Genomic DNA, 21,085 nt, shown 5'->3' with positions numbered 1-21,085 from the left:
AGTAGAGCACAAAGAACAGAAAAATAGTGGGATGATACAGTTGATCTACATTAAAAACTTTACTGCATTGCCAAAGTATCGGATCGGGACTCGGTATCGGCAGATACTCAAAATCAAATGACTCGGACTCGGACTCGGGGGCAAAAAAATGTGATCGGGACATCCCTACTTGACACTCTAGCAGTCACTGAGTTGACTGAATACGTGAAACCTGGGATTCTTCTTCAAGGGCCCCACCTTCCTTCTCCCTTTGATGGCACTGGTACAGTCTTCTCCACTGAACACATAGAACCCAAGAAGAGTGGCGCGGTTGTCTTCTCCCAGGGATTCTGCAATACTACTACTGCCTGGCTTCCGGTGCACCTGTCCCCATTGATGTTGAGATGGATGTGTTACAGTACGAGCAGAAGCTGTGGGCAAGGCTGCTAAAGCTGACTTCATCAGACCCCTACAGTGTGAAGATCCAGGAAGCTTCTTTAACCCAACACCAACAACTTCTCAACATCTCTGAGCTTGCAGAATCCCTGGGAGAAGACTACCGCACCACTCTTCTTGGGTTCTATGTGTTCAGTGGTGAAGACTGTACCACTGCCAAGTATATTTTTTTGGCTTTTTCATGCCTTTATTTGACAGTACAGTTGAGAGAGACAGGAAATAGGGAGGCAGAGAGAGGGGGAATGACACGCAGGAAAGGGCCGTCCGATGCGGGATTCAAACCGGGGCCGCCTGCACGAGGACAATATATGGGGCGCCTGCTTAACCCACTGCGCCACTCGGCGCCCTGGAAACTGGGGCAATTGAAGAAGAATCCCAGGTTTCACGTATTCAGTCAACTCAGTGACTGCTAGAGTGTCAAGCCTGAGATGCTGAGGCAGTTGGAGCAATTCACCTGTCTGATGTCTGGACAGAGTTGTGAATCTTCAGTGGATGTTGTCCGTGCCAAGTTGCTCCGCAACATGGTGGGGGAGGACAAGAAACTCACTTGCAAGTCTAAAGTTGACCTGGCTAGCCTTCCTCCATGCCACTCTGCTCTGAAGCCACATGCCTGACGTGTGAACTACCGTGTCGCCTTGTACAAGCCAGCTGATGAACCTATTCTGGAAAAACCAAAACCCTATGATGAGGGGCAGGGATGGATGAAGACTGATGAAGGAGTAGTGAAACCGGTGTGGTCCTTTGGTCCTATCCTACCAACTTCACTGGTTGATCCCCATGACACTGGAGAGCATGAACAGGAAGAGGAGGAGAAAGAGGAAGGAGAGGATGAGTTTAACTTTGAAGATTTCAGTGAAAACGATGATGAGTGATGCATAGTGGAGAACCATTTACTTGACTGTTTATCTGTCATGGGAAAGAGAAGAGTGGTCACATCAAGAAGAGTTCTATTATGATGTTTGATCCAAATAAACCTTGGTTAAACACACAACAACCTCTGTCTAGACACCTTATTTGGTATCTCCAATATTGGCGTCTTGTAATTGGTAAAAGGGTTAGGTTTGCTTACTAGCATGCCACCAACATGTGATCACTTTATGAATAGTTTTATTATGATCTCTGACCCTCAAAACATGGGTCTAGACACCTTATTTGTTCAGATATCTGCAGTATTGGCTGAGATATAGTGAAATTAGGTTATTTCGATAATGGCGGCACTAATTTGCATAAAAATGATACATGGGACATTCTGACAACTTTTTAACATAGCTCATCATTTTCTACACATTTTTTCCAATCTAGAAACATTGGTTAGAAGTATATTTCCGGGGGGTGCATGATACCCCCCTCTTCGTACTAGACTACATACAGAGACATAAAAATAACATTATTGACACGTCTCACAAATATCTACATAGCCTACACTGTATCAAAGTGTCATATCTGCAGTGTTGTCCCATAAAAGATATAGGCTAATAAAATATTTACAAAAATGTGAGGGTTGTAGGCCTACTCACAGTCAGTTTATTTGTTCGTCATTGCTGTTTGATCCGGATGAAAGCAAAGCCATGTAAATACGCTTTTCAACTAACAGACTGTGCGCGCTCCCGCGGATGGAAATTAGTTTTTGGTGAGCAATCCCTTTTTGGCACGACACCTGTTATCCCCCCCCAAAAAGTTTTGTAGTCCATTAGACGAATTAGCCTTCAAGTCCCGACATGCATTTCGCCTATTGCCATAGCAGCGGGAAGTTAGTTTGTCCACCATGGACAACCCGAGCCGAGTGTTTGCTGCGATACTACCGGCTTCAGACCGTGACTTCGCCGGTAATGAGAAGGAGCGGGGGCTCGACGGACAGGCCGTTAACCGACCGGGTCCTGGTCCCCGTGTGAGGGAGCTGCAGGTGACCGGAGCAGCGGAGGTCTGCTGCCCCGCGGACCGAGTGTCTGTTCGGGTTAGTGTGGGCAACAGCAAGGAGTCAGTCAACGAGGTGACCAACAGCGTTTCACGGCGGCTCGAGTACATTTTACAGTCTGTCAGGTGAAGGCACACTGTTTATGTTTTTATCTCAAGTAGCCTCCGAGCAGAGTTAAAGATCTGAGTTGAAATGTAACATTGGCCTAACTTTAGCTAGCTGCTACATGTAGCCTCCACAGTGCTGCCCTCTCAGGCTGTAAGTTAGTGTGTTGTTGTGATGTAACGATGTCTGACTCTGATCATACATAGCCTATCCATTGCTCTCAGTGCTACAATCACATTTCTACTACTACTTCCAAATTTTGGTGTCGTTAATAGCTAATACATGAGCATTAACAACAAAATGATTCATTAGCCCACAGATGAATCTATTGAGAATAATGACATCTTGTCTTTAATAGCCTACTATTGCCTCAATGTGTCAACAGCATTTCAGAGGTTTTAATCTGTATTTAATCATACATATGTCTGAGTAACTGTCATGTTGTGTAAAAGTGAAAAAAACATACTTATCCATCCATCCATCCATTGTCCGCCGCTTATCCGAGTCCGGGTCGCGGGGGCAGCAGTCGGAGCAGGGATCCCCAGACTTCCCTCTCCCCGGACACTTCCTCCAGCTCTTCCGGGGGGACCCCAAGGCGTTCCCAGGCCAGCCGAGTGACGTAGTCACTCCAGCGTGTCCTGGGTCTTCCTCGGGGCCTCCTCCCGGTGGGACATGCCCGGAACACCTCACGAGGGAGGCGTCCAGGGGGCATCCTATACAGGTGCCCGAGCCACCTCAGCTGGCTCCTCTCGATGTGGAGGAGCAGTGGCTCTACTCCGAGCTCCTCCCGGGTGACAGAGCTCCTCACCCTATCTCTAAGGGAGCGCCCCGCCACCCTGCGGAGGAAACTCATTTCGGCTGCTTGTATCCGGGATCCAGTTCTTTCGGTCATGACCCAGAGTTCATGACCATAGGTGAGGGTGGGAACGTAGATCGACCGGTAAATCGAGAGCTTTGCCTTTCGGCTCAGCTCCTTCTTCACCACGACGGACCGATACAATGACCGCATTACTGCGGCCGCCGCACCGATCCGCCTGTCGATCTCGCGCTCCGTTCTCCCCTCACTCGTGAACAAGACCCCAAGATACTTAAACTCCTCCACCTGAGGCAGGAACTCTCCCCCGACCTGGAGGGTGCAAGCCTACTTATATTATATTATATTAATTGTACCTAATGAGAAGTAGGCTACAAGTTACTAAAAACTAAAAGCCTAGTTGACTGTTGAAAAGATCTACTTTCCACTTCTAATAGTAGCACTATAGAGAAGCACTCTCCTCAGTGGTAGGTGTCTAATGAAACATTGCAGTGTAGTGTCTGTACCAGTATTAGAAGTAGTGTTGTGGTCAAAACCATGCACCTAACCCGAAATCGAGTTATGACCAAGACCAGAGCATACCAAGACAAGACCAAGACTTTGAGGGGTTCGAGACCAAGTCCATGACTGAGACCAAACCACTCTGAGACCATTTTCAAGACCATTGTATTCAGTACCAGTATTCATAATAATCATGTGACTTGATACATGATTCCTGAGTTAAAAAGAAAAGATAATTGTATTTGTATATAAAATCTAAACTATATTTAATAGTGGGAAGTCTCCTCCTCCCACCTTTGACACTGGTGCAAGTTTTTCAGATGGTTACACAAGCATTCTCTTTTGTAGAACAATATAATTATCTTGAAGTTATTGAATTACATGACATAAACCAAAGTGAGTGAGTGACAGAGACATAATAAAACAACATTTTTTAAAACATTAAAAAAAGAAAGATGTCACTGCAGCTGTGGTCTTGCTAAAAAAAAATCCTGAGTCCAGTTCAATCAAAACAAGACCGATTGTGTAATGTAATGGTTCCAAGACAAGACCAAGACCTTGAAAATGTGGTCTCAAGACCAGTCCCAACAAGTACCACAACACAAAATAGAAGTAGCATTTGTTTATTGCTGAATAATGACACACTGAATAACTTCAGTTGGTGTTTCTAATACCATATATGTGAAGTTCATGTCGTGAGAAGTAAATTACTTTAAAATTTTGACGTGCACCAAATTCTCACCTCCTTCTGTGAGAGTGTGATTTTTACATTATTCATTCCCTTCAGGCAACATGGCATCGGTGACAATGACACCTCAGTGAGGAGGTTTCTCCACCGAGAGGCAGACCTGTATCACATGGACGCAGAGGTGACGTATTTGGAAATTGAAATGTGTTACAGCTTGAATCCATCATTGAGCCTTGAGTGTGTGTTGACTTGTATCTGACAGCGTAATGAACTGCTCCCACAGGTCCTGGTCACTTTTTCAGATTTTGAGACGATGGAGCGAGTATGTGGCGTCCTGCTGGAAAAGCTGGACAAGAGCGTTTGTGTGGGGACGCCCAAATTTTACCACAGTGCAGAATGCCTGAGTCAACTGAGGTGGGGGAAACGTCAGCACACCTCTCATTTCATCTTTAAAGGGACAGTTCAACATTTTGGCAAATTGGCCCATTGCCATAATCCCTCATATACTGTAGTCATAGCAGTAGGTCTGTTACCTTTAATTGTCGGTGCAAGCTATTTTTAGAATGGCGGAGCAGAGCCGCGAGCTGCTCAGAGCTACGCTACTGAGGCTCATGGGATTTCTTGGTTTCCCTCATCAAACTGATCAAATACACAATCCATAACTCCAAAACGTTCTGGTGTACAAGTTGTGACTTGCACATTCACCACGCTATGAGATAATAACGGTACATTATGAGATAGAGTTGTTTTCGAGGTAAATTCATGCAAAACCGCTGATGCGCGTTACCATCGGGGGCAGCTTTTCAGCAAGTAGTCTTTGCATTTGTCTTGAAAACAACTCCATCTCGTAACATTCTGTTATTATCTCATGACGTGGTGAATGTGCAGGTCACAACTTGTCCACCAGAGCGTTGTGGAGTTGTTGGGTTGTGTATTTGATCAGTTTGATGAGGGAAACCAAGAAATCCCATGAGCCTCCGAAGCGTAGCTCTGAGCAGCTCGCGGCTCTGCTCCGCCATTCTAAAAATAGCTTGCACCAACAATTAAAGGTAATGAACCTACTCTCAAAACTATAGGGATTATGGCAATGGGCCAATTCGCCAAAATGTTGAACTTTCCCTTTATGAGCATATCTGGATAGACTTCTAACTAGTGTGTGTGTTTGTGTGCGTTTCAGGAGGCGAGCGTGTGTGTCAGCAGTTGAAAATGCTCAGCGGAAGGCCTGTGAGGTCACTGAGCTCCTGGGACAAAGCCTGGGGCACCCCCTGCTGGTCAGAGAGGAGGAGACAAGGGAGTGGAGGAACGAGGATGAGGAGTGTGGAAGCAGAGGGCTGGGACCTACGGCCCTCTCTCCACTTCCCCACATACCCACGATCACTGTGTCCTCGCGCGTGTCCGTCTCCTTCAGCCTCAGAGACAAAAGCAGGAAAAAACCCTAAAGACATTTTGTCATCGGCTGTCAACACCAAAAAACTGATTTTCACAGTTAAAATTATTTTATTACATTCTTGCGGCTGATCAGAAGTGCAATTTTTCATTTTTTTGGTTTCCATTTTGAATCACAGCCAACAGTCATGTCAAAACTATAAACATTTGCAAAGACATTTAATTATTGCCTCATTATCAGTTTTTTAGAAACATCAAATTAAAATACTGTATATTTCTACATCTCAAAGGAATAAAGTTTGGAAATGTGACTTCATTAAGGGTTGATTACAACATTTCATCCATATGTAACAGTCTCCAAATCCCCTACGGACAACCTCACATTGAGATCCAGCACGGAGGGACTTGATCTGTACCGAGCTTGGCACTTACAACAACCACGTCAGTTCTTGATCACAGAACTCCACAGAAGGAAGAAAATGAACTCGTCAGATGGATGGATCTCTCAGAACGAGCAGTCAGGCATCATCAATCTCATCCTCAGGAAAGAGCTCTTTGAGCCAGGGCTGCATGACGAACCGCTCCCCGTCGAAATGTGTGAAGTAATTCTCCAAGGTGGGGATGTCCGGCTAGAAACATCCAACAGTGAGTCCAGGACCTATTCAGTGTGTGTGGTTGTGTGTGTGTGTGTGTGCGTGCGTGCTGTAATTTTCCAGTACTTACCCTCATCCCCGTGATGCGCTCCAGTTGCGTTTGAGGCAGGTACGCAACCAACAGAGAGGAGGGGCCGGGCCCGCTGAACAGTATCTTGTAATGAGGCGTCTTCTCTGCTGCGATGCCCTTTATACACACACATTACACACACAGTCAAACAGGTGAATTTTCAAGTTCTTAGCATGTAGATACAGCCTTTGTGAAACAACTTTAGTATAGAGAACAGTTGTGGCTGCTGACCTCAGAGCTAGAATACATCCTGTCAACCCACTCCTGAGGGGCCCGTAGCTCAGGGTCCCAGCTCACCACCACCCCGACCATGTGGCCCTTCCTCTCCAACACCACCTCCCCCACTCGGAGAAACACGTACGGAGGACGGGGGCTGCGCGCTGCTTTGGATGCTGCAGGAATGAGGAAAAATAAGAGAATCTATGTTATAAATTTAATGAAAATACATCTGATGGGGCGGTGCGTGGCGCAGTGGGTAGAGCGGCCGCCCCATGTAGAGGCTACAGTCCTCGCCGCAGGCGTCCCCGGTTCGAATCCCGCGTCGGGCAGACCTTTCCTGCGTGTCATTCCCCCTCTCTCTGCCTCCCCATTTCCTGTCTATCTCTACTGTCATCACTATCAAATAAAGGCAAAAAGCCGAAAAATATACTTAAAAAAAAAAAAGAAAATACAACTGATACAGGATATAAATCCTACATCTACATCAGACTCATGATAATAACAACATACAAAAAACAAAACTTCAATAATCCGTACATATCACTTTTACTGACAGAGCCTGCACTACATCCTCTGGAAGCTCATTCCATACTCTTACAGGCTCCACTGTGGAATCATATATTTTGTAGAAGAGTTTGTACACCTCAATCATGTCACCTCTATACCTCCTAGTCCTATAGACAAGAGTTGGCAGTTTTACTGTAAGTGCCTTAATCTTTCTTCATATGATCACATTCAGACCTGGGATTAATTTGGTTACTCTTCTCTGAACTGCTTCAATTGTTTCAATATATTTTACTTTATAAGGACACCAGACAGAGCTTGCAAATTCAAGATGAGATCTCACCGAAGCTTTATGTAATGGCAAAAGTATTTCCTTACTTAAATTTGTAAAAGTTTGTTATTGGCCACCCTTGAATTTGCTATTTTTAGTTTTTCACAAATGTGTTTTTGGAATTCTAATTAATCAACCACCACACCTATGTCCTTTTCCTCTTCTACATGTTGGACAAGCATGTCTCCAGCTGCATAATTATACAGTTGTTACCGCCTCCTCCAACTTGCAGATATTTACCTTTTTCTGGATTTAATTTCAATAACCAGGTATCACACCAATTAGTACTTATGCTATGAAGATCTGCTTGAAGAGATGTGAGAATGTTTCACAGAACAGAAAGAACACTCTTTTTTTTCTTGTGCACACTCAAGGTGTCATTATGTCACATCAGATCAGACATATATGACCAAGTTATTATGTTAAAATTAACAACTGAAAAATTTGAATACGAGTCCAGAGTATTTGGGAGCATTGGAACTTAATAATTCAAATTCAATTTTGTATTTTGCACTTGTTGAGGTGTTGAAGACCTGTTACTTGTCAGGCCTGTTACTGGGACAAATAAATCTGAGCATGGAAATGAGTATCTCACATTACTCTGTGTGCCATTTCCATGCTCAGATTTAATGGGAAACAAGACTGAGATAGAGATAAGAATTAAAAATGTTAGTGTGTCATTCTCCACAGACTCAGATGAAATATGACTTTATCCCACTGAAGTGTCTGTGTAAACTGTGGGTTATATGATGTGAAGGCTCCACATGATTAACCTCAGATTCTTCCTCAGTATCTAAACTTTTCCAAGTTTATATGTATAAATACAAACCTCCAAAGAAGCCGTGGTCGTTGTCAAACAGCATGGTCTCTACAGGAGGCAGTGTGTGTGCCTCTTCGTCTCCCTGGCCCAGACCAACCAGAGACCTTTTGAAAAGCAGAAATATCATCAGCCTGCACATAGAAACGAGTTGTGTGTGTGTGTGTTTGTTTTCCTGTTCTAACAAGGCCACCTTTAGAGTGAAGGGAATTCAAGCTTGAAAGAAAAGGATTATGCAAATGAGCACAGAGCCCTGCAGTATCAGAACACATGCCTGAGTGTCACAGTTGTTGCTGGGACGCCAAACACTCACTTGACATGTGCCAGCTGCTGATTTGCCCAGTCCGTCCATGCGGTGCCATTGAGGTATGATGTTCTCCAGTCTCTCCAAATTTTGCGCAACCTGAAACACCAGTAGAACTACAGTAACTGACTGATGCAGCACGCAGCCTGGGGCACATGTGTGGTTCTACAGTAAGTTCTCAAAACATTTTCCCTACTCCTGTCATGTTCTTCTGTCTCATGCAAAGTGCTGGCACCCAACCCTACTACTTAGCTGTTTTATTAGGCTACTGTTTTTATTTACTATTTTTTACTGTATGTATTTATTTACTTTTTACCTTTATTAGAACTTGTTTCACATTCATAGGAAGCTTACAAATTGCAGAGCTTCAACAAAACATATGCATATGCAAAGAGTTTACAATATTATATTAAATCGTTCACAGATCACGTTTTGGTTTTCAGGGAATTCAATGGTATCGATGTACTGCCTGAGCTGATTGTGAAAAGCAACAAAAGAGGGTTTTCTTTGTGTAAACTTACATTTATGAATACGAAATTCTGCCATCAGTATGATGAGGTTGTTAATAAATGTTTCACTGGGCTTGCCTTGTCCTCATTTTATTTTTTAAAAGTCAAAGAGTCCAAACAGCACATCCCTCTAAAACAACTTTAATCCTTTATGAACTGTGCATTAGGCTACTGTGCCGCACACCTACCGTGTAATCGCGTGGTAGCGCTGCGCCACGCTCGTGCCGCTCCACCTGGTGATGAAGTACTGCGCGGGCACGGCTGAGAGCAGCAGCACGAGCTGCAGCACCGCGGGGCCCGTGAGCTGAGGCATGGCCGCGCGGCTGTCACCTGCATGGAGACGGAAACGCGCGTCAGGTGAATGCGGCAGGTGCAGCAACGGGGTGCTAGATTTTATTGACATGTGTAAAATAGTTCCACCTCAACTTATGGCAACTTAAACCCTGATTTACATTATAAACAGCGATAGAAACTTAATGCAAGTTGAACAACATAGTCAAAGCTCACCAGTGACAGACTTAGGACTCTTACCTCGAGTTAAAATCCAAAGTGTTGCCTCCAACTATCTGGCGCACATTGTGACTGCGGCTGGAAACCAGAACTGAGTGACACGGTTTCACTTCTGTTGTATTTACATAGGGCTCTGTCTCTCTCGCCCATGTCGCTGCCACCTGTGTATTTACATTCTGTCAAAACTGCTGAAGTGCTCGTCTGCCCAATCACCGCGGCCCACGAGGAACCGGCGAACCTTTAGCGGCTCGCCACGTCAGGAGAGAGCCGGACCCGCGAGCTCCGCGCGCGGAAGAGGTTGCTTTTTTTGTTGTTGACGTAGTTACGCTTTGGCGACACAAGGTGGGAGAGTTGTTCATTCAAACCACACTGTTGTGTAGCGTTAGTTCACTTGTTTTTAAGACATTATATTAAAGTAACATTGCACTGTACTTTAGCAGGCACAAACAAATATTACCAAACGTGCTTTTCTTAGAAAGAGAAAAAAGGAACTACCTTATTGATAAAAAAAAACAACTCTTAATGTGTTGCCTTGAAATGACTCCAAAAATGAACAGGAAGTAAAAGTGGATATGGAAACACAACTGTTTATTTACTTAAAATATTGGTATTAACTAACAGGACAGCAGTACTCCCCTACACATACATTCTAGCTTTATGCTTCTTTTTTGCATTAATTCTTTTATATATAAAAAGTATCCAAACTAACAAAGACATCCTCTTTAATCAGTTCACATGAAACAGACCCCTTTTTCCCCTAAACTCCCCATCCCGCTCTGGTGTTTCCCCCGTCCCACATCCCAATTAAAACTTAAAAACTTCCCAAAATGCTTCCCAGTGGCTCACATGCAGCCACCTCTCTCTCACACACACACATACACCGTGACCTTTAACCCCTGACCTCCAACACTGTGATATCAGGTCAGAGGCCACAAACAGCACAACTCTGCCACACACTAGCACAGGCCTGTGGTGAATTAATACATGTTTACATGAAGCAATCGAAACGCAGCGTGGGTGTGGTCAAGTCAGAGGGCTGATCATGTCTGCTGAGTCAAGGTGGAGAGCAGTGAAGAGGCCCCAGGGCAGCTGCAGGACAGATGTGACTGATGTGTGTGTTTGAAAATATGAGAATAAATGAACAAACCAATGACCAGTAACTTGTTTTTAAGGCCCCTTTTGACATGATTAGAGGTTGTGTATGATCGCTAATATGGTAAAGTAAACCTGATCAGCAAAAATCAATCAGCTCTCTTACTTTGACAAAAAAGGGGAGGCAGTAGCAGACTAAACAAGCCTGATGTCCACTTTCATCCAATGAATGCATTCCTGCTTTGACTGTATTTAACGCACATCCCTCCCCATCCCAGTGTTGGGAATACAAGGGTTCCTAAATACTGTACAGCAGGCCAAGGATGCCGAGTCACACTGGCCAGATCCTTGTCAATATCCTGCAGACATTTGGGATTCTCCAGTACGTTTGTTTTTTAGCTGGTTCATGTAAACATGTTTTAAAGTGATCTTGAGAAAGCTGGGTCGGAAATTTAGCTTCGAAAATCTATTCATCATGATAATCTGTGCATATATGTAAATGTAATTATTCGTGATTGCAATAGAAAAAAAATCCAGAACCTTTATGTGCCTATGAAGAGTTTATAGGTAGATTTCATGATAGAAAGTCATTTACGAACACTTACAAACAACAAAACTGCTGCCCACAAAAGGAAAAGGTTTATGGGCAGATACCGATAACTTCCTATTTTGAACAAAAGAACCCCGATAATAAGATTTAATTGGATGAACAGTCACTAGTGGAACTCATTTTGGAATAAAACTCTTCATATACACAATATAAACAACGCATTTGTGAGACCGATGGAAAAATGACTGTTAATTCTGTCCTCAGACCTGCAGCAGAGTGTGAAACACCATTCCTACAGTACGACTCCACTGATCTGGCCACTGAAACACTGACTGTTCTGTATGGCAGGGACACAGACAGAAAACATTTGACACAATATATGTGACAGAGCTCAACACACTCACAGTGGAAATTGTAAAACTAAGCTAAAAATAAAACACATTCAAAAGCCATGTCCTAAAACTTCAGTGCCCAAAGACAGAATTTGGCATTGACAGAAAAACAAAGAAAACAAAAAAACAAATGATAAGCAGATGAGATATATGTCCAATAATATGTGACAAGGAAGACCTATGAAATGAATCAGGTGTATATAGATGCTACCATTCAGTTCTCCCCAGTCGACCCCACAAGTGTCAGATTTTGGCAATTACTTGCTCTGTGCTGGGGTTAAAAAACAGAAACATGTCAAAAGTGGAGGCCGCCATCTTTATAAACTGAGTCCTCTTGGTGTGTGTACAGAGAGAGAGAGTGACTTCATGTGTTTGTCTCCCGTCAGATTTTTTTAATTTTCTGTCCTCTCTCTCTTTCCAAAGCCTTCTGGCCTGTCGGGTCCGATCCAGTCCCCAGAGTCCAGTTTCCTGAACCCAGCAATGAGCGGAACCAGGAAGTCCAAAAAACAAAACAAAATTTTTAAAAAAGGCCCCGAAAGGAGAAACTGAGGATATTATGCCGGAGTAGCGAAGGCACACAATCAGAAAGATGAATGTAGACTAGTGTCTCTCTCTCTCTCTCTCTTTCTCTCTCCACTTTTGCGTCCAAATTCTGTCCGAACCAGTTTGATCTGGCTCCGTCCTGTTTACTTCAGGCATGAGAAAGTGCTAGAACATGCGAGACAGAATCGTGTGTGTATCCACCATTTTCCGAACGTCAAAAACGTGTGCCGGTTTTGCTCTTCCGGTGAAATTTTATGTTTACGTTTCCATGGTTTCGGTAGTCGTGGTCATAGACTGTAAAAAGAATGGACGTAGCGTCCGTGACGTCACCCATTGGTTTTGGGGAGTCGTTTTTGTGACTCAAATATGGCGGCCTGAACAGCGCCATGTTGGATTGGCCGGCCGAGAACCCGCCCACTGGCCTCGAAGCAGCTGTCCACGGAGCTGCTCGCACCTGTCACTCAACGTTTCCGCGCCCTAATTGGCCAGAGTTTTAACCTAATAACAGTAAAACTGTAGAGTTAAAAAAAAATTCACCCCCCTCAGAGTGTGTGCAGGGGTAGAAACTATCGATTGAGACGAAAAAACGTTCTGACACCAGGCTTTTAACATGTTTACTGAGGATGTAAAGTCGGCGATTTTAACATGGGGGTCTATGGGGAATGCTCCCTTCTGACACCAGCCCCCAGAGGAATCCGAGGGGATTGCAGTTTTTTGAACGCGGAAGTGAGCTTCACTTCTCAGACCGACAACTGCCCCCTTGGTCGTGGTAAATGCATGGATTTTTTTTTTTTTCAATGAAAATCTGTAAAACGCATGGATCGTCACACCAGCTTTTAACAATGGATATCACACAAATTGACATCCGTGTTAAAAGCCAGCATTAATAGATCCATGCGTTTACCGCAAGTATGACAACGACTGAAAACCATGGAAACGTAAATGTACAATTCCACCGGAAATGCAAAACCGGCTTCCGGTTTTGACCATAGATGACGTTCGGAAACTTGTGGATATGTGTGTTTGTGTGTGCACATGTGTGTGGTCACCATAGAAACATATCAACATTTTAAAAAAAGTTCATTTTTATATGTTCACAATTTTTTTTAAAATACACAGGGTTACTCCCTACGACTGCATTGATAACCGGTCTGTGGTAAGTGCATCTCAAAGCTAAGTCACCCAACGCTCCACTCTCTGTACCTTAGGTATAAACTGACGATAGGTTGGTTATAGGATAATATATTGACATGGATAATGGTATGCTTACAACGACAGTAAAGTCTTTTTTTTCCCACTGCTATAAATACATTTCTTTGAGAGGTTTCACAACGATCAAACTGTATGCCACTGTTTGTACGCTGAAAGTGAACGACACGCTCCATTGTGTTGTAAAAACACACACAGTCCTTCCGTTACACACACTCGCATTAGTCACAACATCATTTTCGAACACGCACAGGCACATGTACTTTGCAGGGCAGAGGCCGAGCACGCTTTATACACACACATGCACGCACACACGCACGCGCGCACACGCACACCAAAGACATAAAGGCACAAGGTATTGCTAATGTTGAGGACGCATTGAAACATGATCTATCTAAACATATAAATGACCCCATTCACCCGACAGCTTCTAACAAAAGAACAGATGCTTCCTCTTTCTACTTAACATGCAAAACAAAAATACGCGCACACACGCACACGCGCACACTGCCACACACATCAATAGTAAACAAACCCCACTGATCTACAGTACCAACATAGGTACACCATTTGGTATTTTAGCGCAGACAGACACGCTCAGGTCAGCCAATGTGTAAGACTTCCAAAACAGAGAGCCGATCATTACGTACAAATCTTAGAAAAAGCTAAGAGAGGGTTGTATAAAAAAAGAACAGGACCAATGGAGACGGGGGGAAGAGGGGGGTGGGCGAAATATGTTGTCAGGCTGACGGTCTGTTGTCCATCACAGACCGAATAACTTCAGCTCGGTGGGCGTCTTTGACCGACCCCCAGCGGAGCTGCTTTGAAAAGTTCTCAGAAATAGTAAGAGCGAGAGAAGATGCGTCCAGCTCTCATCGTGACTTTTTCAAGTACTAAAACTCAGTTCAACAAGTGTTTAACCCACGTCTGACGCCTACAGGGTTCAAGGTCAGACAGGGGGCGAGGAGTGGTTCACTGGACAAGGAGGAGGGGCGGGGGGGTGGGGGCGAGTCACGCGACCAACCGACACAGGAGCGAGCAGCAGCCGTCCCCCATCGGATCCAACATGGACCAATAATGTCAGAAGGAGTTGGAACGAATGAATGTGCGCCACCGGTCGCCGTAGTGATGTGCTTACTGGGGCAGAGAGGAAGGAGGTTTGGGCTGGGGAACGGCGCTGGTGTGACTCTCCGTAGTCACGGCTTCACGTAGCAGCAGATGAACCAGCGGCCGCCCAGAGGAACACACACGTCCACGCTCACTAATGCATCCAACGCCAAGCATGACCACCGCTCCTCCAACGCACTCACCAAGAAATCTGAATTCCTGGAGATTTCTCCTCTGCCAGGACAGACGGCCTCCTCTTCTTTCTCCTCCTCCTCCTCCTCCTCCTCCTCACATCCTGCGTCTCTGCTCGGTTACCAGCCTATCAGGTTGGCTTTGGCCTTTTCTGTCAACTTGCGGACACGCCCCTTAGAGGAGGTGCCAAAGGTGATTGAGGAGTCCTCAAACAGCAACTGCCTCTGCTCCTCCTCAGAGTCCTCCTCCATGTACCAGGCCGACCGTCGCCCCTGGTTCCGCGTGCGCATGGACCCTCCCGCTCCGTCCCCCGCCTCCTCCTTCGGAGACTCCCTGCGTCCGGGTCGTTGAGGAGGAGGAGGAGGAGCGGTCTGCGTGGGAGGCGTGACCTCCTCGTTGCCCCTCCTGCTGCTCCTCCTCAGCGGCGAGGGCTCCGGTGACTCGGTGGGGGGAGCCGTTTCGTCAGTTCTTACAGCTCGGGGCCGGCCGCGCCGCCGGGGCGTCGCCGCCGCGCCAGAGTCCGACAACACCGACGTTTCCTGCGCGGAAGACGTCCCGCCTTCATCGCCCGTGGATTGGTCGAGGTCGTCGTCGGGGGTGGAGCTCCTGCGGTTGTTGCTCCTCCTCATCTCCTCCAGCTCCTGCTTGCTCTTCCTGCCTCTCTTCTTACCAGGAGGACGACCCCGGGGTCTGGAGGGACTCGCCGGAGTCGTGACTTCCGGAGGACTCACAGGCGGCTCCGTCTTGGATTTCCGCCCCCTCCTCCCCACACCCAGGGTCATGTGACTACTGTGGCCGTTCAGGTGGACAGTGCTCTGAGGTGAAGGGCTGACAGGAGAGCCTGAGAGGAAGACAAAACAGCAATAGTAAGCAAGTAACGTTAAATACCTCATTTAAACCCATGAATGGGAATAACGGCGCCATCTATAAATGGCGTTACTAATGGTGCTAAAGGAACAAGTATGGTAATCAAAAAGTTACTGTTTCCCCCGTTACTCGCCGTTACTTGACTCGAGAAGTCCCGTCACAAAATAATACACCAATTTAAGTGTGTGTTATATACACATTACTTTCAGTCCATCAACTAGTTGGAAAAATGGAGTTTACCTGGAACTATTAAACTCACTTAGTATTCCTCCACACAGCCAGGCGCTGTGGCGCGCTGTATCACTCCGCCTCTTCCACACCTTTGATCCAAACAGCTGACAGGCGGAGTGATACAGCGCGTCACAGAGCCAGCCTGTGTGCAGGAATAGTGAGTGAGTTGGTTAGTTCCAGATAAACGGGAGGTCAGGGGGTGAGTCCAAGTAATATGACATATTTGAGCATGTTATAAAAAAGTTATAATACTTTTATAATGTAATGTTATTTTTTGGAGAAAGTGACGATAACTACAACTAATTACTTTTCAAAAGTAACATGCCTAACACTGTTTAAAGGGATATTTCAACATTTTGGCAAATTCGCCCATTGTGATAATCCCTATAGTCATAGCAGTAGGTTTGTTACCTTTAATTTCCGGTGCAAGCTGCAAGCTGTCAATAGGCGGGGCAGAAACATATGCTGCTCAGCTAACGCTACAGAGGCATATAGTATTTCCGGGTTTCTCCCATCAAACTCATCAAATACACAATCCAACAACTCCAAAATACTCTCGTGGACAAGTTGTGACCTGCACATTCTCCACGCTATGAAATAGCAATGTATGCTCAGAACCACTTGCTCTTTTACAGTCACTCTGCTGAGCAGCCGTGTCTGAGATGTAGTTCCGGCTACACATTTGCCTCGTAAACAACTCGTAACGTTCCATTATTATTTCATAGCGTGGCAAATGTGCAGGTCACAACTTCTCCACGAGAGTGTTTTGGAATTGTTGGATTGTGTATTTGATGAGTTTGATGGGGGAAACCCTGAAATACTATATGCCTCTGTAGCGTTAGCTGAGCAGCTTGTATCCCTGCCCCACCAATCGAAAAACAGCTAGCACCGGAAATTAAAGGTAACGAACCTACTGCTATGACTATAGAGATTATGGCAATGGGAATTTGTTGAAAATGTTGAACTATCCCTTTAAACCATCAATCATAAACCTAAGCTTCATAGTGACATCATCTCTTACCAGGTGTGTGTCGTACAGGCGTCCTGAGTTTCCGCCGGGTGCTTCCTCCGGTGCTGCTCTCTGCGGCCGGAGAAGGTGTCACCTTTTCAGAAGCTGGTGGCGCCGAAGCTGACGCAGAGTTGTGAGCCCTCAGTGAACGACTAGATTCTGAAGATGGCAAAGAGACAGACTGTGTGAGCATACGAACCAACAAAAGCAAATAAGGTGTGTTTTCCAACACTACTACTGATTTAAAATTAAACAAAAACGCTTCAGTGTTGCTTTGATTGACAGTTTATATGCAGAGGTGGTCTCACCTGCTGTGCTCGGTGTGCTGCTCGAGGCGTTGTGTGAGGAGGATGACGCGGGTGGAGAGTGTGCGGAGTGCCGCGCCGCGCTCCGTGTTCGCCCTGCGGCCGGCGTCTCCGCTTTCCCGTTGACCAGCTGGGGGGGCTGTTTCACAGGGACGCTCTGTCTCTGGGAGGAAGGTCGAGGAGGAGCTGGCGACGGCTCCCTTTTTGCGGTCACCCTGGATGATACACGTCTCTTCCTCTCTGGGCTAAAGACGCAGCGTAGGGAGGGAGAACAGAAAAAGGATCAAAACCAACGCACCATGAGAGATACACAATCTAAAATAAGACGTCCTCTCCTCTACCTGGATGCGGTGCTGCTTGCAGGGGACTCGCTTCTCCTCCTCCTCCTCTTCATGGCGTGCCGGGTCTGTCTGTCCGTAGTGTGTCGCGTCTGTCTGTCCGTGCCCTGTCGATTCAGTTTATCCGTCAGGCCGTGAATGGCCTTGTAGTCGGCCAATATGGAGCTGACGTGCTCCTCGAACAGCGCAGACAGCCTCAGACTCATGCTGTAGATCTGGAGACACAGTAAAGCGCACACTGAAATCATACTTGGAAAACAGGGCTGCCTAATTTCAGGATTTTAATTTATGGCTTCAAAGTATGATGCAATACTAGTTAAATTAAAACTCTATGTTGGTGTCAGTGACAGTGTGTGTGTGTGTGTGTGTGTGTGTGTGTGTGTGTGTTTGTGCATGCTAGTCTCACCCGAGATTTCTTACTGGGCGTGTAAGCTTTAGAATTGCTGAAAATGAGCCGGACATCTTTGCAGAGCTGGATGGGCGACTGGTACTTTCCCTCCGTTAGCGTGTTGAGAACGGTTCCAAAGTCCATCGGTGAGTCAACAATTTGCAGGTAGTCCTGGGGGAGGCAGAGGTAGGTTGGGACATTTCAATTACAGGTTTGAAAAAGCTGTGAGTGGATAAGAGGAAGACGGAGACAGAGAGAGGAAGTAGACAAGTGAGAGATAAGGGGGATTTGAGGTTTCATTTTGAGTGGACTGGAAAAAACCTGTGAAAAGAACCCCCGCCCCTCTTCTGTTAACAAGTGGGCCCCAGCCAGCAGAGTCTGTTCACATAGCTTCTCCTTTACAGCTTGTACATCCATTCGATTTGGTCTTCATTTCAGATGCCGAATGGAGAGGCTTGTTCTTCAGATCAAACAACTCCCTCACCTCAAATACCGCTCCTTGTGTAATTGAATTGCAGCCACTTATGGCCCAGACGGACTGTGCAGAAAGACTCGAGGACCAAATGCAAATCAAAAGGGAGCCTAATGGAAATTCACAACCAGCTAACCTCAAATCGCAGCCAGAACAGTTGGGTTTGTTTCTGAGGAGGTACGGTTCACATGTGTGCACCACACTTTAAAAATAAAGTAAGACTTTTGTTGCACGCGTACCGGGTACTCCTGCAGGTCCACGGGTTCCCTGAAGGGCTCAGAGTCTTCACACTGAAAGATCAAGTCCAGCAGCTCCTTGCAGCGCCCCCTCCACGCTTGAGGGTTGTAAGAAGGGGGTCGGGTTCGAAGCTGACGCTGCATAGGTCGACGGCCCTGCAGGGAAAACAACAATACGCAGGTATAAGTATATATACTATACTAGCTGATAAAAAAGCCTGCTCTTCTCTTGATGGTGGATGATGAGGACTAACTTTCTTGTATGAAAAGAGAGAGGTTAGTATGGCTTAGTTTTATTCATCTGGAATGTATAAGAACATGCTATTGCCGTGAGATAGGCCACTGTACCTTGTGGTTTCGTGTGGATGTTCCTGGAGTATTAGTATCTTCATCCTCCTCCTCCTCGTCCTACACAGGAAGAGGGACAGAAATGATAATGGTAACGCATATTGTACCATTGTATTCCACTAAGATCATGTATTGCAGGCTACTCTGGTATACAGTACAGTACTCCATTACAGTATGTAAGATTTAAGGTTTCAAGTTGCAAAACTAGATCCAATGAAAACACATTTAAGATTGTTGTGATCCTGCCCTACAATGCTAAAGTGCATCGAGTACATACATACTTTGGTCAAAATTAAGTTGAAACTAGAATGTGACTTTTTGACATCTACATTACCATATTACAATATTGAAGCCTTAGGCCTGCACTACTCGGCTCCTAGCTCTTTGCTGCAGGACAGAGAAAGAAGATCCTTTGGACCTCCAGCCATTAGGCTTTTTTTTTTAAATTCTTCTGCAAATGGTCGATGAGCTGACAGACAAATGAATTTCCCTTTGGGGATTAATAAAGTAATTTGTATTCATACTCGGTGAAATCATGAACAGCTTAATCATAAAATCCAACTAGACTGCTGGAACAAGAGTAATAATGCTATATCAACTGAAACTTAGCTAGCCCTAGCAAAAACTAAACTTAGTTGTTTTTTTTCCCCCTAAGCCCTATTTTTATGTTTCTATGTCAAAATAATGTAACAGTAAATCTGATCAATAAGAATCTTGGTAATTTTTCATCACAAAAATTGCTTGCTTCGCAGAGTATAGCATTACCAGGTATTAATGTGATTTAGTGTGGTTAAGTTTTAAATTTAAAAGGCATAACATCAGAGCATAGGTTGGTATGAATCTGTTATACAAATGACATAGACAATGTTAGACACTGATTTGTGTGAAAATAACATGATCAAGAGTAATTTTAATAGAAATATAAAAATGTGTCTATGCACACATACCTCATCTTCAGAGTCAGAGAAGGTAGCCTTCTTCATAGTTTTGTAGAGAGGCATGATGTCTGTCAGACTTTGGTCCCTGAAGGAGGCGAGAACAGAAATGAATTCATGTCTGACATGTCTGAGCTGTCAGACGTTTATGATGAAAATGAACTGTTAAAATGTCAAACAGCTAGAACAGAAATTAAATACCTGTTAAGTCGTGAATTTAAAGCATGTTATTTTTGCTCACTCATTAAATGGTTATCATTTTGTTAATAGATGTTGACAGAGGGGCTTTTAAATTAATGGTGCTGTACATTTAACACACTCACTTTATAAATTGCAGCAGGAGGTCAGAGACAAACTTGGCCGTGGTGACGATGAATGATCCTGGCTCGTTGAATGTTTGGGCGTTGTGTTCAATGTAACGAACCTCCCACATCAGAGAGGACAGCCGTCTGAGAGGAAATGGCACGGTTGTGGAGAGTGTTTATATATATATTTGTTTCTCTCTTTTATGTACAGCTACACACATTCCTTATGTGTTGTGCCTATCACCTGTAGAAGTGGTTCACCAGCCTTTGGCGTATGGTGCTGAGGTCAGTGACGTAGGCCACTACGGTGCAGTATGTGGGGTACGCCTGGAGGTCCACGGGAAAGGCAAACGGCGCTGCCACATCTGGGGGCGGTGAGGTAGGTTGGCAGAGAGAAGACAAGTTCAGAAAGGATTACTACTGGGCATGCAAGCTTTTTCAGCACTACTCAAAACCAAAACCACTTCAAGGTGACAAGAGGAAAAGGAAGGGGAGGGTGTGATGTGTGGCAACAGTCAGAAACAAAATGGCAGGTTGGTGTGAGGGTGTGTGTTTAATGCATACATAAGCTCACATGATCGAGTGTATAAGGTTGCAGGTAACATAAGGGAGGTGAGGGTTTTTATTCAACTAAGTGGAAATCTGTTTTCCATCTGTGTATGTGAGATATTCCCATAGCAACATTAGCTCACACTTTTACATCTATTTTAAATATTCCCTCCTAAATTTGGACATTCAAAACATACCCTAAAAGAAGTCCTATAAATCCTGCTGTGTGTGCCAACTGCAGCATAAAGCGTAGGAG

The 21,085-nt window shown here is 45.1% G+C and overlaps 3 protein-coding genes across 5 annotated transcripts in view; 1 reads left to right on the top strand and 2 right to left on the bottom strand.

Annotated features, from left to right (window-relative positions):
* Positions 1-2,170: 2,170 nt before the first annotated feature.
* irak1bp1 (interleukin-1 receptor-associated kinase 1 binding protein 1) lies at positions 2,171-5,970 on the top strand. Its single transcript, XM_085770937.1, has 4 exons — positions 2,171-2,475; positions 4,558-4,639; positions 4,742-4,872; positions 5,636-5,970. Exons 1-4 carry the CDS (start codon positions 2,201-2,203, stop codon positions 5,895-5,897), a joined length of 750 nt encoding a protein of 249 aa, XP_085627063.1. The 5' UTR covers positions 2,171-2,200; the 3' UTR covers positions 5,898-5,970.
* LOC146962114 (uncharacterized) lies at positions 5,936-10,043 on the bottom strand. Of its 2 annotated transcripts, none has more exons than XM_085770938.1 (7): positions 9,783-10,043; positions 9,440-9,581; positions 8,752-8,841; positions 8,451-8,545; positions 6,799-6,959; positions 6,568-6,684; positions 5,936-6,473 (listed from the first exon to the last, which is right to left on the bottom strand). In XM_085770938.1, the coding sequence occupies exons 2-7, from the start codon at positions 9,562-9,564 to the stop codon at positions 6,363-6,365; spliced, it is 699 nt and encodes a 232-aa protein (XP_085627064.1). In that variant the 5' UTR covers positions 9,565-9,581; positions 9,783-10,043; the 3' UTR covers positions 5,936-6,362. The 2 variants fall into 2 exon arrangements, with proteins under 2 accessions (XP_085627064.1, XP_085627065.1); XM_085770939.1 differs by having other exon boundaries at positions 9,759-9,875.
* A 3,370-nt stretch (positions 10,044-13,413) lies between these two features.
* phip (PHIP subunit of CUL4-Ring ligase complex) overlaps positions 13,414-21,085 on the bottom strand; it is a 37,177-nt gene continuing 29,505 nt past the window's right edge. For both annotated transcript variants that reach the window (XM_085770895.1, XM_085770896.1), the window contains 10 exons: positions 20,525-20,645; positions 20,299-20,424; positions 19,988-20,063; positions 19,041-19,100; positions 18,696-18,848; positions 18,003-18,155; positions 17,600-17,811; positions 17,262-17,503; positions 16,966-17,112; positions 13,414-15,687 (listed from right to left, as the gene is read on the bottom strand). In XM_085770895.1, the coding sequence (XP_085627021.1) occupies positions 14,966-15,687; positions 16,966-17,112; positions 17,262-17,503; positions 17,600-17,811; positions 18,003-18,155; positions 18,696-18,848; positions 19,041-19,100; positions 19,988-20,063; positions 20,299-20,424; positions 20,525-20,645 (2,012 nt within the window). In that variant the 3' untranslated portion in view covers positions 13,414-14,965. The remainder of the gene's footprint in view (positions 15,688-16,965; positions 17,113-17,261; positions 17,504-17,599; positions 17,812-18,002; positions 18,156-18,695; positions 18,849-19,040; positions 19,101-19,987; positions 20,064-20,298; positions 20,425-20,524; positions 20,646-21,085) is intronic.

The sequence above is a fragment of the Trachurus japonicus genome, chromosome 24 (genome assembly GCF_045865225.1).
Source record: "Trachurus japonicus isolate A0001 chromosome 24, Traja_1.0".
In the NCBI taxonomy this organism is placed as follows: Eukaryota; Metazoa; Chordata; class Actinopteri; order Carangiformes; family Carangidae; genus Trachurus; species Trachurus japonicus.
Note: the sequence above shows the minus strand (reverse complement) of the source record. Positions and strands in the feature narration are given on the sequence as shown.

Excerpts from the sequence above, each read along its gene's own strand:
- irak1bp1 (XM_085770937.1), top strand. The coding sequence starts at position 2,201 with ATGGACAACCCGAGCCGAGTGTTTGCTGCGATACTACCGGCTTCAGAC. Across the intron at positions 2,476-4,557 it reads TACATTTTACAGTCTGTCAG|GCAACATGGCATCGGTGACA; the intron begins GTGAAGGCACAC and ends CATTCCCTTCAG. Across the intron at positions 4,873-5,635 it reads GAATGCCTGAGTCAACTGAG|GAGGCGAGCGTGTGTGTCAG; the intron begins GTGGGGGAAACG and ends TGTGCGTTTCAG.
- LOC146962114 (XM_085770938.1), bottom strand. The coding sequence starts at position 9,564 with ATGCCTCAGCTCACGGGCCCCGCGGTGCTGCAGCTCGTGCTGCTGCTC. Across the intron at positions 8,842-9,439 it reads CGCTACCACGCGATTACACG|GTTGCGCAAAATTTGGAGAG; the intron begins GTAGGTGTGCGG and ends CTGGTGTTTCAG. Across the intron at positions 6,685-6,798 it reads GGATGTATTCTAGCTCTGAG|GGCATCGCAGCAGAGAAGAC; the intron begins GTCAGCAGCCAC and ends GTGTGTATAAAG.